Source organism: Pristis pectinata, chromosome 19, assembly GCF_009764475.1.
Source record: "Pristis pectinata isolate sPriPec2 chromosome 19, sPriPec2.1.pri, whole genome shotgun sequence".
NCBI classification, from domain to species: Eukaryota; Metazoa; Chordata; class Chondrichthyes; order Rhinopristiformes; family Pristidae; genus Pristis; species Pristis pectinata.
Window position 1 is genome coordinate 19,523,860 of NC_067423.1, and position 16,503 is coordinate 19,540,362.

At 38.1% G+C, this 16,503-nt stretch overlaps 1 protein-coding gene across 1 annotated transcript in view; it reads left to right on the forward strand.

Moving 5' to 3' along the window:
• Positions 1 to 15,823, forward strand: part of LOC127580559 (plexin-B2-like) — a 196,837-nt gene extending 181,014 nt beyond the window's left edge. The window contains exons 29-36 of the mRNA XM_052034145.1: positions 622 to 706; positions 1,906 to 2,057; positions 9,876 to 10,036; positions 11,132 to 11,279; positions 11,490 to 11,554; positions 12,305 to 12,380; positions 14,148 to 14,222; positions 14,961 to 15,823. Coding sequence (XP_051890105.1) covers positions 622 to 706; positions 1,906 to 2,057; positions 9,876 to 10,036; positions 11,132 to 11,279; positions 11,490 to 11,554; positions 12,305 to 12,380; positions 14,148 to 14,222; positions 14,961 to 15,065 — 867 coding nt within the window. The 3' untranslated portion in view covers positions 15,066 to 15,823. The remainder of the gene's footprint in view (positions 1 to 621; positions 707 to 1,905; positions 2,058 to 9,875; positions 10,037 to 11,131; positions 11,280 to 11,489; positions 11,555 to 12,304; positions 12,381 to 14,147; positions 14,223 to 14,960) is intronic.
• The last annotated feature ends 680 nt before the right edge of the window (positions 15,824 to 16,503 follow it).

Genomic DNA, 16,503 nt, shown 5'->3' on the forward strand with positions numbered 1-16,503 from the left:
GCATTATTATGGCATGACCTTCATATATTTACCTTATGTAGTAAGATAGCAACTGGTGGGTTAATAATACTGTTGAATGCCTACAACATAGACTGGCTCTCCTGCATTTGTGCACATTCTGATCTGTTCATCAGCTTGAATCATACATGTCACAGCTTGTCTTTCTGTCCCTGATGAATAATATGGAGCATAGACTCAGCTCTCTGACAACTATCAGACACTTTACAACACTCTACTACATCACTAACCAGGTCAAGGAGTGTTGCTTTGCTTGACACGTTGGAAATAGTGGTTATCCCAGTCAGCTTCAGCTATTCCAATTTGTTACTTTAATGCTTATTATTAACTTAACAGAGAAACTATATGTATTTTTTTTCCAATCTATTCACTTCAATGTGTTCTTTTATCCCTTCATTCACCTCACTGCTTGGATTGGGTACCCGTTTTTGCCCAAATGCAACATCAGGTAAAACCTAAGGAAAGAAATTTGTCTTCACAACTTGTGATGCTTGTAATGAATGCATGTTGTACACCACTCCTTTAATGGAGTTAGCGCATCAAAAACAAATCTCTTATCAGAATCTGTGTATCTAATGGGGAATTCTTTTGGTGTACTTGCAGGTGCGAGATTTCTCTACTCTCATTTTAGTAAGGTCTTCGCATGCTCAACAACCTGATGATCATCAGCAGATTATCCACGGTGAAAGTCAGTACAATTTTTCTCAATATGCTAACAATAAATAGAAAACACAGTGTCATGTTGATTAGCAGTGCAAGTAGTATTCTCAGTTTCAGAGTTTGTAGTGAATCAGGAATCTGATTGTAAATTATACCTCAATTCAAATCTTTTTAAAATAAAGGAAAGCGAATGTTTGATTTTCCTAGTACTAAATTAACTGCTAAAGTTGTTCTGACTTTTTTCAATGAACTATATTTGGGAATAAGTTGTGTTGCTGTTTTATTTTGAGGTGAGGGATAGAAGCAGGGCAATCATATTTTGGCACTCAGTGTCACTCTGTCCTAGTTCATTTTGGGAATAGATAGGATTTTGAATGAAATACCCAACGTTGTTTCCCTAAAGTTAATCTCAGACAGACCATCAGTATACTAATTCATTTTCCAAAATTATTCTCCTAGTGGCCTCTCTATTACTGTCATGCTGAGTATTGGACAGTTTTGTGACTTGTATCAGCTAGGTTGCAAGGAATGAAGAATCCAGCCTAACCTGACCTGTCTGTGTATCTTGGAAGGAGAAAACAGCTTTGGAACAGGCATGTTTTTTGCCAAAGCCCTTTTTATAAAGACCTAAAATGAGAATTTACTGTAGAGACACTGGTACATAGCGTTGGATTTTGATGCGCTCAATTAATCCAACCTCTAGTCTTCCTTTCTTTGCTAAGATCCTTGAATGCATCAATCCTTCCCATTTCCATGCCCATCTCTCCTAAACTCCTTGCAGTTAGTTCTGTCCTTCAAAGAAAGCTCCAAATGCCCAAGCCAAGTCACAAAATACATACTTTGTGACTCAGTATGGTGTGATCTCTTTCTTGACATTCCCACGTTAATATGGCAGATCACATCATCCTCCTGCACCTACCTCTATTGTCTGGTTCCATAGGATTTCCCTTGCATGATAGCAGTAACACAAAGTGGGCCATATCACATTGCCAGGTGTTTTAACCCTGCCTGATTTTTCCATTCCATTAACTAGAATAGAAAAGAACATTTGAGTGTAATGTAAAACTGTTGTGATATTGGCTCTCTTGTGCTATTGCCCAAGACAGATTTCACCCCATTTATTTTCTAAATGCATCTCTCATTGTATATCTGTTTTAAAAGATATTGAAGCAAGCACCTTGTGGAAATGCTTTGGTAATTGTTTTTCCTTCAATTTGGTCATTCCAGAAAGTGGACTATTAGATGAAGATAGAAGGTGGCATTTAGTGCGACAAGTAGATGAAGTAGATGAAAGTAAATCAAAGCGAGGCAGCATGAAAGAGAAAGAGAGGACCAAAGCGATCACAGAGATATATTTGACAAGGCTGCTATCTGTAAAGGTGAGATTTTGTGTGCGTTTTTAGTAACTATTAAGAAAATGAATAGGATTTGTCAAAAATCAGTTTATTTTCTAAATGGTTGTGGTTGTCGGAGGTCAATCATCACAGCACCAGGCCATCATCGCACAAATTCCTTGGGGAAGTGTCCTTAGTCCACCAGCTTCAGCTACTTCATCAATGACTCTCCTTCCTACATGAGATCAGAAGTACAATCAGTGAACAATGTTCAAATCAGCCCATGCCTGCATGCAGCAAGACCTAGACAACATTCAGGCATGGGCTCATAAGTGCAAGTAGCTTTTAAAATGCAAAAGTGCCAACCAATTGACCAGCTCCAACAAGAGAGAGTATAACCAACTGCTCTTGATATTCTCTGACACTGACTATATGCTGGGGAGGTTACCATGGACCAGAAATTCAACAAGACCAGATACATAAATACCATGACTACAGGAGCAGGTCAGAGGCTGGGTATTCTGCAGTGAGTGACTCACCTGATGGTTGAAAGCCTTTCCACCATCTACATCTCAAGTCAGGAGCATGATGGAATACCCTCCATGTGCCTGGACAATTGCAAAACCAACAATTCTCCAGAAGCTCAGTACCACACTGGACAAAGCAGCCCCTTTGATTAGCACTCCATCAACCACTCTAAATGTACATTCTCTCTATCACTGGCACATAGTGGCAGCAGTGTGTGTAGTATGTAAAATGCGCTGCAGTTACTCGCCCAGGCTACTCCGACATCACTTCCCAAATCCATGCCTTCCACCATGAAGGAGGCACATGGTAGCATCACCACCTGCAGGTTCTCTTCCAAAATACAATGCATAGAAAATCTAATCTGTTCCACTTTTTACATGGGTAAAGTTGTTCCTTTGTTATTTTTGTACATTTTGGTGTTAATAAATGTGTCCGGGTTTGTACTGAAACTACATCCTCCCGCAAGTGAGAATGCAATTGGTGGCTGTAAATTGCTCGGTCTGTGTTTCAAAGAAATTCCTACACTCCAGCTCATTCCCCTTTTTAAATGGTGCATCGTCTTCCATTATGTTAACTTTTTTTTGTCATTACTTTAATACAATATTATGTGAATTAAAATGTAGCTATATTCATTTAATTGGAATAAAGTTATGAACAGCATTTAATGAGGGCAGAAACCGGCATTTCTGTTACTGTAGGCATGTTTCCTGAATGGTATTTTGGCTCCCTGTGCAAGGGTAAAGGACATCATTAAGGAGGTATAGGAGATTTTGAAAGAAGGTGGGGCAGAGGGAGGGAGGTTTTACAGTCCTTCAGGCAGAGTTTCATGGGTAGGAAAACGAGGATTGCTCAAGGATTACGTTTTCAGGATCACTCCTCTTGTGAACATAGAAGCAGGCAGTTTGCGTGGGTAAGTGTGTGGTGGAGATGTGGTCTGGGCAAGAGGGCTTCATGTACTTGGGGTTTTGGATTGGAGAGCTGGTAATAAATGGGTTGATCCTGAAAGGTAGCCAGGAGCAATGTCTGCATGAAAAGTTAACGTATTATTGGGAACATTTGCCAAGATTGGGTGCTTGGAAGAACGACTATAGCAAAAAAAGGACCAGAAATGAGTTCAGAAAGCAGAGAGAGATAACCAACAATAAAATCAGAAACCTCTCAAAAATTGTAGAGCCTAGATTGGGGAAAGGAGCAAAACTGATTAAATCGTATGAATATTAATGTTATTTGTGGGTGAGCTGCAGGTATAAATTTCTGCATGGGATTTTTTCAAAGTTGCATTAGCAGAGAAAAAGATTAAACAAGATTGTGAATAGCTTCTTCATCTTGTGGTTACCAAATAGTTGGGGCTGATAGAGAAAGAAAAAAGGCTGGGGAGTGACAGTATTGATTATCGATTAAGAATGATGCAGTTCTAAATGGAAAAGATATAATAGATGATTTGAGAACTTAATCTGTTTGGTTTGAGCTAAAGAACAGAGGAAAAGTGTTACAACCCTGGGATTAATTTTCATTTACTGAGCTCCACAGAGTAAGATGAGCAAATATGCTGGCAAATTTCAAAGGCATGTGATAAAAATGTAGTAATATTAGTAGATACTACTTACTCAAATGTAGATTGGAAAGACATTGACCAAAGGAGAGGAAGTCTGGAAATTAAAACAGAAAATGCTAGGAGCATCAGCAGGTCAGGCAGCATCTGTAGAAAGGAAAAAAAAGGAGTTGATGTTACGGCATGGAAACAGGCCCTTCAGCCCAACTGGGTCCATGCTGACCAAGATGCCCACGTAAGCTGGTTCCATTTGCCTGCCTTTGGCCCATATCCCTCTAAACCTTTCCTGTTCATGTGCTTGTCCAAGTGTCTTTTAAATGTTGTTAATGTAGCTGCCTCAACCATTTCCTCTGACAGCTCACCCTCTGTGTTTATAAAATTGACCCTCAGGTTGCCCATTCACCTTAATCTTTGCCCTCTAGTTCTTGATTCCCAACCCTGGGAAAAAGAGTGTGTGCATTACACTGTGTGTTGGGGAGGATGGACAGGACTCCCTATCACAGATATTCCCTTTGTCCTATCCATCTCCCTCTGATCCTGTCTGCAGCTTCTTAGTAACATGTTTTCTCTCCCCCCAGTTTTGATGAAGGACCATTGACCTGAAACATTAACTGTGCCTCTTTCCACAATTGCTGCCTGACTTGTTGAGTGTTTCCAGCATTTGTTTCTATTTCAGATTTCCTTTTTTTTAAATTTGCATTTACTGAGGACTTCCAGATATGTGTATTGGAGAACTTTCTCGAAGAAGATGAATCCAGTCCAACAAAGAATTAAGTAGTTTTGAACCTGGGTATGGGAGATTAAGTTGGGTAAATAGGGTATGTGATAATGGGAGACCATCCAGCTAACAGTGACTACAACGTGATTTAATTTAAACTAATTATGGGAAGAAGCTAGGAAATGCTGAATGTAAAAATGCTTATCTGGAGAAAATTAATTTCAGTGACTTCAGTGATTTAAAGGGCCAGGCTTTGGAAAGGGTGGCTGCAGGATAAAACAGTAATGGAGCTGCAAAAGGTGTTCAGCTCATAGATAGTTCAGGTACAATGTATTACTTTGAGGGGAAAAAGATGAAGCATTCGAAGCTATTGCATCCTAAATGACAAAGGAAATACAGGTCAAGATGAAAGAAGAGAAGGAGGCTTCTGACAACTGCCAGGAACCATAAATATTGTGGAAAGTACAGGATAGAATTGAAAAGGTTAATACAGGAGGTGGCACAGTGGCGCAGCAGTTAACAATGCTGCCTCGAACCTTCAGGGACCTGAGTTCAATCCTAATCTTGGGTGTCGTCAAGATGGAGTTTACACATTCTCCCTGTGACCATGTGGGTTTCTTCATGTGCTCTGGTTTCCTCCCACATCCCAAAGACATGCAGGTTAATTGGCCACTGTAAATTTTGTTCTCTCCACACTTCCTCTTTCTCAGCAACATAAAAATCAATTTATTTCCAGATTTTCCAAGTTCTCATGAATGGTCAACCACCTGGAACATTCCATCTGTTTCTCTCTCCAGAAAAGCTGCCCGGCCTGCTGAATGTTTCCACAGTTTTCCGTTTTTGTACTAAAAGTTGATAAGTCACCTGGTCTTCACGAAAAGCATAGCAGATTGGTGAAAGAAGCAATGGCACACCTGTCAGTCATAATCTTTCGAACCTCATTGGATGTGGGAGTAATGCCAGAGGGTTGGAAATGTTATGAACCACTCATCAGGGAAAGAGTGAAGGACAAGCAAAGAAACTAGTCACTGGTCAGCTTACCATCAGGGGTTATTGAAAACTATTATAAGATATGCAGTAAACTTCCATTTGGGAATACATGAGTTAATCAGAATGAATTTAAAGGCAGTCATTAACGATTGAAATCTTGGATGAGGTCATGGAGGAAGTTAACTGAGATAGTATAGCAGATGTTGTTTATGCAGACTTTTGGAAGGTGCTCAATGTTGGCACATAGGAGGCTTGTTAAGAAGTGAATGCTATTGGAGATGAGGGTAGTGTTGTGGTGTGGATGCACAACTGGCTCCTTTACAGGAAGCATAGACTAACGACCAATGGATGTTTTTAAGATTACAAGGTGGTTTGCAATGATTTTCTCTAAAATTCAGTTTTGGGCCCATGGTTCTTTATAATTCTTAAGTTAAATTCAGTGGTGACCAAATAATTGAATTCATTTTTGAGGGGCTGTATAAATCTGGAGTTGGAAAGGCATAAATTAATTAGGGACAGTCAACATGGATTTGTTAAGAGAAATTTTTTGAAGAGATAACAAGGAGGGTCGGCAAGGGCAATGCATTTGATTTAGTCTGCGTGAACTTCAGTAAGGCACTTGAGAAGTTATCGCTTGCTGGGCATCAAAAGAGTAGAAACCCGTGACGTGCGAGGAAGATTAGCAAACTGAATCTGAAATAGTCTGAAAGCAGAAAGGAAAGGAGGCTGATGGGTGTATTTATTACTCAATGCCTGGGGTACAGTACTCTATTTCTTCCTTTTGTCATACACATTAATGATCTAAACTTGCATTTAGGTGGGATGCTAAAGAAGTTTACAGATGATGCGTGGTTGACAGTGAGGAGGAAAGCTTTAAAGCACAAAATGTTATAGATATTCCAATCAGTTGGACGGAAAAATGGCAAAAGAAATTTAGTACAAAGAAGTGTGAGGTAATGCAACAAATCAAGTGAATACACACATAAAATGAGGATATTATGGTATGGAGGAACGAAACAATCTTGGACTATATGCACATTGATCCTTAAGCACTATACAGGACAAGTGAAATCACAGTTTGAAGACTACATGGTTCTCGTCATTATAGGAAGTTTGTGATTGCATACAAGAGATTGCAGAGGAGATTTGAGGGAATGCTGTCAGGACTGTAAAATTTTAACTGTGAGGAAATTGGGTAAGATATGTTTATTTTCTTTGGAACAGTGATGGCTGAGAGGAAACTTAACTGAGGGCCCCAGACAGAGTAAATAGGAAAAATCTATTTCCCTTGGCAGAGAGGTCAAAAACCAAGTGATATATGTTTAATGTGGGCCAGGGAATTACAGATATAAGATAACTCCGACAAGTGCAAAGTGATGCATTTTGTGAAGTTAAACCAGGGGAGGAGATACACAGTGAATGACAGGGCCCCAGGGAGTGTTATAGAGCACAGAGGCCTATGGGTATAAGTACTGTACGTAGTTCTCTGAAAGTAGCAACATAGATAGACAGGGTGGTGAAGAAGGTGTATAGCCTGCATGCCTTCATTGGACGGGACACTGAGACAAGAGTTGGGACATGTTACCAACTATACAAGACATTGGTCAGACCACACATGGAATATTGTGTGCAGTTCTGGTCACCATGTAGGATAGATGTGATTAATCTAGAGAGAGTGCAGAAAAGATTCACAAGGAGGTTGCTGGGACTGGAGGGATTAAGATATAAGAGATTGGATTGGCTGGGGGTGTTTTCCCTAGAGTGAAGGAGGCTGAGGGGTGATCCTTAGAGGTTTATAAAATCATGAGGAACATGGATAAGGTGAATTCTGTGACTTTTTCCCAGGGTAGGGGATTCTAAAACGACCTAAGAGGAGAGTTTTTCCATAGAGTGGGTGGTGGGGATATGGAAAAAGCTGCCAGAGGAAGTGGTAGAGGCAGATACAGTTACAACGTTTAAAAGACATTTGGACAGGTACATTGATTAAAAAGTTTAGAGGAATATGGACCAAATGCAGGCAAACAGGACTAGCTCAAGAAGATATCTTGGTCGGCATAGAATTATGAGGCATAGAAACAGGCCCTTCAGCCCAATTGATCTGTGACTCAAAATAGGTAATGGAGAACCAGTGGATGTGGCATACTTGGACTTTCAGAGGAACTTCAATGAGGTGCTACACAATAAGTTATTAAACAAAATTAAAGCACCTGGGTCTGGGGTAATGTACCAGTGTGAACTTACCTGTGTGAACTGACCACTTAGTAGGAATAAATGCTTTTTTTGGTTTGGGAGATAGTAACTTGGGGTGTACTGCCAGGGCCCCAGCTGTTCACAATCTACATTATTTGTATGAGCAGAGCAAATGTAATATATTCAAGTTTACTGATTATACAAAGCTGGGTGTCAGTCTGGGTTGTGAGGAGGATCCAGAGAGGCTTCTGGGGATAGAAACAGGCTAGGTGAATGCAGCTTCACGCCAGTTGGAATATAACATGAAAAAATGTGAGGCCATTCACTTTGGTCATAAAAGTAGAGTCTTTTTTAAATGGTGAGAGATTGAAAATGTATTGGTGATTAGAGAGGCCTAGGTATCCTTGTAGACGAATCACAGAAAGTCAATGTGCAGGTATAGCAAGCAATTAGGAAGGAGGGTATTATGGTTGTCTTTATTGCAAGAGGATTTGCAGGTGGGAGTAATTATGTCTCACTGCAATCATACAGTGCCGTAATGAGATTGTGCCTGGAATATTGTTTACAGGTCTTATCCTCTACCTAAGGAATAGTGAAGTTGTGGTAGATGGAGTGCAACAAGATTGTTTCCTGGGCTTGGGGGTTGTCTTATGATGAAAGATTACGCAGACTGCTTAATCATTTTTTTTCTGCTGCATTCTTCAGGAAAAGGAGAGGTGATCTCATTGAAACATGAAATTCTTAACAGGTTGATGGGATAGATGCTGAGATGATGTCTTCACCGGCTGGGGTATCTAGAACCAGGGTGATAGTCTTGAAACAAGGGATTGTCCATTCAGGACTGAGATAGAAATTTTTTCAGCCAGAGGATTGTGAATCTCTGGAATATGGGGTCTGTGGATGCTCAGTTGCTTTTTAAAAAAAGTTTATTGAATTTTAAGGGAATCAAGAGATATGGGATTGGTAGTATAGGAAAGGGCAGTGAGGTAAGTGATCAACTATGGCCTTTTTGACTGGTGGAGCAGCCATGGGGGCTGAATGGTCCACTCTGCTTCTATTTCCCGTGTTCTTCTGTGACTTTTAAATGTTTTCAAATTGAGGTTTTTATCGAATTGCTAGAGAACAACTCTTTCCTTTGGTGAACAGATCAATAATCTGAGAAGAATCTAGATGGGAAGTTCTACTCCGAATGTAGATGAAGGTTTGCTTCCTAACTAACTTTACAAGTGATTTTTACAGGCAGTTGAGCATGAGGCAATTACAGCGTTACTAATATAGGACAAAACTCAACATTTCTTGCAAAGAGTCAGTATTGCTTTCTTGGCAGAATGGCCTTATTCAATCTCTCTCCTGAGAAAACTTTTTTTTTACCCCAGGCAATATTTCTCCCTTTCCCCAAATGCTTGCTTGGATTCATCGTCATGTGCTATTGTCCTCCTATGCTTTCCCACCCAAGTGACGATCATTCATTTGTAATGTGATTATTGAGTGGCTAATTGACTACACATCATTATAGGCAAATTAATCCTTCCTTGGTTTCAATATAAGTAAAATACAAATTCTTCTGAAAGGGAATCATTGGTGCCCCACAACAAGAAAGAACCTTGGCCTCTTTCACTCTTCATTCTATATGTTTGCCAATGAACAGAATACACCACTTATTTTGTATAGCCCACCTGTAGAATGGATTATGAGGAGTGTAGGATGCAATTAAGAATATATTTGCAAACAAAAATTCCTATTGTGATGTTGTGGCTAATTATGCTGATTATATATTTATTGTATGTAGCACAAAAGGATTGAATATTCTAAGTGGTTTATACCCACTAAATAAAACAAGCTTCTGGAGAAACCATTTTAACATGTTTGGTTTGAATTAAAACAGGGGACTCTGCAAAACTTTGTAGATAATTTCTTCCAAAGTGTTCTCAGTACAAATCAAATTGTTCCGACGGCTGTGAAATATTATTTTGATTTCCTTGATGAGCAAGCATACAAGAATGAAATAACGGATGACGAAACCATTCACATCTGGAAAACTAACAGGTAGGATTGGTGATGCTTCATGCACATGTGATTAAAGATGCAAACCATCTCCAAACATTTCATTTAATGACCATCAAATTCAGTGATTCTGCCCATCTCCCTAGCCCCATGTGTGTGTGAAAGAAAAATCTATTTGTAAAATAATATTGACTGGAAAGTTTAAAAACTCCATTTCAAATTAAAAAATTGTAGCAAGTTTGTTAAATAACTAAATGCCGAGAAGGTTTTGCTTGTACCTTCACAGACTGGATCTGAACATTTTCCTTTGCCTTTTTACTTTAGTTCTGAGCTGAATTGAGAACCACCAGTTGCCTACACTGGAGTTTATAGTCAAGTTTTTAGATGGCTTGTGGGTGACGTGATTTGCTTGAGAACTTCAGGTGGCAGCTCTACCAAAAGGAAACTTTTTTTGTTTTAAGTATACCAGCAGTTGAGAGAATGAGATTAACTTTACCATTAACACCTAAAGTGTGTTTAACGATCTAAGTAACATTGTGATGGCTTCTTCATAGATTAATTTAGGATGGGTTTGCACCACTGTTGGATGTACTGGACTTTCCATTTCACTTGGATTGCTTATTATTATTATTATTATTATTATTCTTTTTTCAAGGTGAATATACTAGATTCAGTTTTAACAAGCGGAATCATTGATTTGGAAAGGGCAGCCACTTCCAATTGTCCATTCCAGTACTGTTAAGTGTTAAATTACTACTATACTCATTCACATCCAAAAAGGTGAAATTGAGAGCAAGAAAATGTTAATATGGATAAATGGTGGGAGTGGCAGTCATGACAGTCATCTACTGAATACTTCATGGAATTCCTCTACTTATAACGCTGGCTAATTTGGGACACTTGCATTTGATCTGCAGTCTTTCTTCCAAGGACTTGCCTGCACTGATCATCTTGTATGTGCAAGTTATATGTTGGAACAAAGGAATGTAACATAAGGTGGAATTAAATTGGGAAAAAAACAATAAGGATCCTACATGATACTTCCGCAACTTCATAAAAACTATCTTTCTCCTCTAAATGCCCATTGAGTTTTCTCAAGTAATTATTGTTATTAAGGTATTTTCCAATTTTCCACAGTTTGCCATTGAGGTTCTGGGTAAACATACTGAAAAATCCACACTTCATATTTGATGTGAAAGTTAATGAAGTAGTGGATGCATCATTATCGGTGATTGCACAGACCTTCATGGATGCGTGTACAAAGACTGAATACAAGTTGAGCAGAGTAAGTAAAAAAAAAAGCAGAGTTAAAATCTGAGCAACTGGAAAAGCTTTGTTTCCAGATTATATTTTAGAAATTGTAGTGAAACAATCAGTTTTTTTTCCTGACTTTTAATACTTGAATTCAGAGATCAAAATTGCATTCCCAAATTTACCTTTGATGGTGTTAACAAAATTATTGGAGTTTTTAATATGTATATTTTTACTTTTGTAGGACTCTCCAAGCAACAAGTTACTTTATGCGAGAGAAATTTACACATACAAGAAAATGGTGGAAGAGTAAGTGGGAAAATAACCTCAAGATAAATTCGATGTGTTTCAAGAAAATAAGTATAAATTTCATAGAGCTTCACTTTAAAGTTCAATTTACTTACTGGAGTTTCAAAAAATTTTCATTGAAATTCTTCCTCTGCTATTTGAGATTTGGATTTACTTTATCTAGGAAGAGCTTCCTTTAACCAGCAAGTTCACTTTTCTTGATGAGAAATTTAAAAGACTTTTACATTGGGAAGGTAGATCTTCCTAACGAAGGGAATGACCGAAATGCTGTAAAGCAAATGAGGAAATGTAGGGAAATCGTAAAAGAAAGTTTCAAAAGCAAAGATTGCCAAGAATTATAGAAGGCTATTATAACTAAGCTAGTTATATATGTGTGTGTGTGTGTGTGAATAGAACAAACTTAAAAACCCTTTTAGCTATTCCCATGAGATTATTTCCTATTACAGTTCTAGATTGCTTGCACAGTGTAACATTAACTGCACCAATAATTTCAGTATCATGGGAATTCTCAGAACTATGCATGTTGGGAATGTCATGAAAACATTGTTGGCTTTCTTGGCATGAGAAACTACTGCTTGGCTATTGAAATGGAACAGAAGCTTTGGTAGGTTAAGACAGTGTTCCAAATTCATGTATTCTTGCTTTACTGTGGGACAGTTGTAGCATGTTGGTAAAAGGATGATTTGGATTTAAGTTAACCCTGTATTTCAATTTATATTTGTCAATTTTTACATGCTCTTTGGTTAACAGCTATTACAAAGGTATTCGTCAGATGGTGCAAGTGAGTGATCAGGATATGAATACGCACTTGGCTGAGGTTTCAAGGGTGAGTTGTTTCTATTTTTGACCTATCTTAGAACATAGAACAGTACAGCATTGGACAGGCCATTTGGCCCATGATGTTGTGCTGATCTTGATGCCAGTTTATACTGATCTTGGATGAAGTGTAGTTCAAATTGGTTCAAAATATTAGGGTAGGTTTTCCTTATTTTTTTAAAAAATCTGATGTACTGGATCAGTGAGGGAAGAGAATATACAAATGGTGGAGTTCAAACAATTTGCTGGAGGAACTCAGCGGGTTGAGCAATATCTGTGGGTTGAAAAGAGACGTCAACGGTTCAGGCTGAAACCGTGCATCATGGTGGAGTTCAGTGCATATGCTTATAAAGAAACCTGTGTGATATATCTGACAGTGCCCACATGTTATCTGTCTCTTGGAAATTCTTGTGATCAATATATTATATTGTTGTTGTCATTTGATTAAAATAAAAATACTGATTTTTTTTCCCTCTTGCCCTTAAATAGATTCTCTTCATGCAATTGCAGTTTATCCTGGATTAAATAGATTCAATATCAACTGAATTCTATGAGATAGGCAGCTTCCTAAAATAATTGAAACTTCCAACCCAATAAAATGAGCAAAAGAATGGTGCATCCAATTAGTTTTTGACTCCTCAAATAAATAGTAACTTACATTGATGTAACACTTAGTAAAAGGAAAGTGCTGAATTATCTGTAAAAGAGAGACATGTATTGAACCAGAAGGAAAAAGATTAGAAAAGATAATCAAAGTCTGTATGGAATACATGGCTGTGCAGAGGTTTTAAAGTTGAGGAGAAAGGTCAGAAGAGGTTTAGGTTGCAAGGCTGACTAGTGGTGGATTGAAACAATAGACGAATGCACAGAAGTCTGGTTTTGAATATGTGACAATCACTTAAGAAGCTGGAGTGGGATGAAAATACAGAGAGCATGAGGCAAGTGTATGAAGGGTGTTTTGCTGGCTGGGCATCTATTGCGGGGATGTAAAGATGTGAGCGATGAGCCAATGAGCAACACGAGTTTGTGTTAACAAGCAGAATCATAGAGTTTGAAAGAGACAAAGGGTTGGATTAGGATTTCAAAGCTTTAAGGGATGAGTTGGGAAGGAGGTCAGCAAAGTACAATGCTGTAAGTGAGTCTTCCTGGTGAAAACATGTTTGATTTCAGCTTGTCTTCAGGGCTGAACTCTGGATTTGGTTCAAATGTGACCTCTACAGGAGGAGGATGCAGCCTATATACGTTTGGGAAGAAGTTCATCTTGGTTACTAATGTTAAGACTCACAGGAGGGTATTGGCTGCTAGTTGTGGTTATCTTCCGATGTTGGGTTCTGTTGAAATCGTTACAGCAATCAGGTGGCTGTGCAACCAACCGCCAGTACCCTCATGTATATTAAGCATTAATTTTCCACTGGCTGCCCAATTTTGAGATGATGATGTTGAAATGACTTCTGCAGGATAAACAAACAAGCTGAAGGCATGGAGGTAGTGGGGGAATTCATAAGAAGTGATGATGGGGCATTGCTAGATACTATTGTATACTAACAAAACCTGACTCTGCCAGCAGATTGTCCTTCAGAAATGAAAACAGGAGAGTCCATATGTACATGTTTAGGAACTGCAGAGATTGTGCAGACCAGGAATGATCTATTGTTCTGGTGCCTGTAATTGTTAGTTGTATCATAAGGACTCTCAACTCAGATTGTTATTTAATTAATTATTATAAAAGAAAAATATCTTCATGAATGTTATTCCTACTAAGTGTTTTATTTTCCAGGCTCATACAGACAAACTGAACACTGTGGTAGCACTGCATCAGTTATACCAATACACAAACAAATACTATGATGAGGTGAGTTTCTGTTTTAATAATAATGCTGGTGTTCCAATTACTGCATACTCCCATTACCTTGTATCTATTGTGACACACATTCAGCCCATCAGGTTCATACCGGCCTCCAGGAAGGAATTCACGAGAAACCATGATGGGGCAATCCTGAATATCATTGCATACTTCTGAAAATGGGAAGAATCCCATTAGTCCACTTCCTCCTGCTCATTTCCCTGTACCTCTGCAACTTGTACTCTCTCACATATGCCCATTAACTCCCCTTTGATCTTGGGCCATTAACCTAGTACTAGGGGTAATTAACAGTGGCCATTTAACCTACCAGCACGACTTTAGGACATGGGAGGACCTGTGCCCCTGGAGGAAACCTATGAGGCCACAAAGAAAATATTCAAACTCCACACAGACAGCACCCAAAGTCAGGGTTGGATCCCAGTACCTGGTGTTAAAAGCCACCAGTACTAACAGCTATGCCACTGTGCTGCCCTATATCTGTTGGAATATTTTTGAACATTTGATACAATTTTTACTTTTGATAGTTACTATAATAAGTTTAATTGCATGAAAATATACAGGTTGCATGGTAAATATTTTGATAACTGTATTAGAATTTTGCTCAAATTAGTTATTTTTAGTGTTCACTTTCAATGCAAGGACAAATGTGTGGAATAAACAGAAATTACTATTTAAATCTGTAGTTTCATTTCAGTATTAACATGGCAACACTCTTTGGGTTCACAGATAATAAATGCCTTAGAACAAGATCCAGCAGCACAAAAGATGCAGCTCTCTGTCCGACTGCAGCAAATAGCAGCTGCACTTGAGAATAAAACAACGGACCTTTGACCATTTCATGGCTGTTATGCATAATGGAAGCTCAGATGTTAAATTTTATTACCTAGAGAAGAAAATAGTGTTATTTTTACTCTGCTGATCACCTTTGCAGTTCTTAATTAATTCAAAGCTTGAAGTCCATTATTTTGTAAATTAACTAATATTCTATATTGTATTATAAACTTGGTCTATAAAAAACCTGTGGAGAATTGTCGTAAAAATGTAAACAACTTAGTTGCTGAAATAAGAATGTATTGTACTGAACTACATTTTATTTCAAAGAATATAAATTATCTGAGCCCTAAAACTGCTTTTATGATTTGGCCCACATTTTGCTAAATTCTGTTATTTTAGTGGGTTGAGCTTTGTACAGTACAGTGTTTTCTTCTAATCATCTAATGCTTCACTGTTAATAGCAGTTTTTAAAAAAAACTCATTAGACCATTATTAAAAGTACTGCCATTTATACGTGTATTCTGATACATTTTCTAGTTGATTGTTACAACAGAAATGGCATGATTTTTATACTTATCATTTTATCTTGTTCGCTTTGACATTGAGACTGAAATAGAAACTGTGGAATGCTAATGAAAAATCATTTCTTAATTGTATGTAAAGCAGACCAAGTAGAGAATGCCTGTAAATTTATGTTAAAATGACATTTTAGAAGTTTTTTTTTTACAAATAGAGCTAGTGACTACTGAAATGTCTTTGATATTTTTGATATAATTTGGGAGATGGTGTGGCAAATAAATTCAGCGTTTTATTTATTCCTTGTGAATCAAAAGGTTTCCTTTATAATTCAAACATCATTGCTATACAAGGGAATACTGAAAAATACTTACTGGAGCTGCCTATAAGTAGCAATTGGTTATTCTGCTGTCCACTGTGTAGCTTCAACATGGCCACAAACAAAGGACTGGGTAAATTTGTATTAATGTTCAAGCTGGCAGGTTTCAGAGCATTTTGGATCTCTGAGCATGCTTAGCCAAAGGTTCCCTGTTACACTGTGTTTGGCCATAGCCTTCAAGCGAGTTCAGGCAAGTGGGCCAGGTCCAGGATGATTTGGCCCATTCAAAGACTTTGTTGCCATGTTAGAAATCAGACAGATATCAGGTCTGCACAGATCTTATACACCCATGCATCAATCACACAAACTGCTGAGTTTGGCTCAATGTAATTCAGATCTTTCAATAACCATCATGCATCATACATATTCCAGTTGCCATTTCTCCTGTAGTAGATATAATAACATTCACCTAGCAAATTTAGTGGTAATATTACTCCTTTATTAACCTTATTACACTATTTATTCTAAGGACAGTCTTCAGTGAAGATTGAATATGTTTGTCAAAGCTGCAGAATATATTATGATGACGGTTATTTGACTTTAGTAGGTATATTCTGCATTGGATTTGTAATCTCAAATATTTATCTGCATATCCTTTTT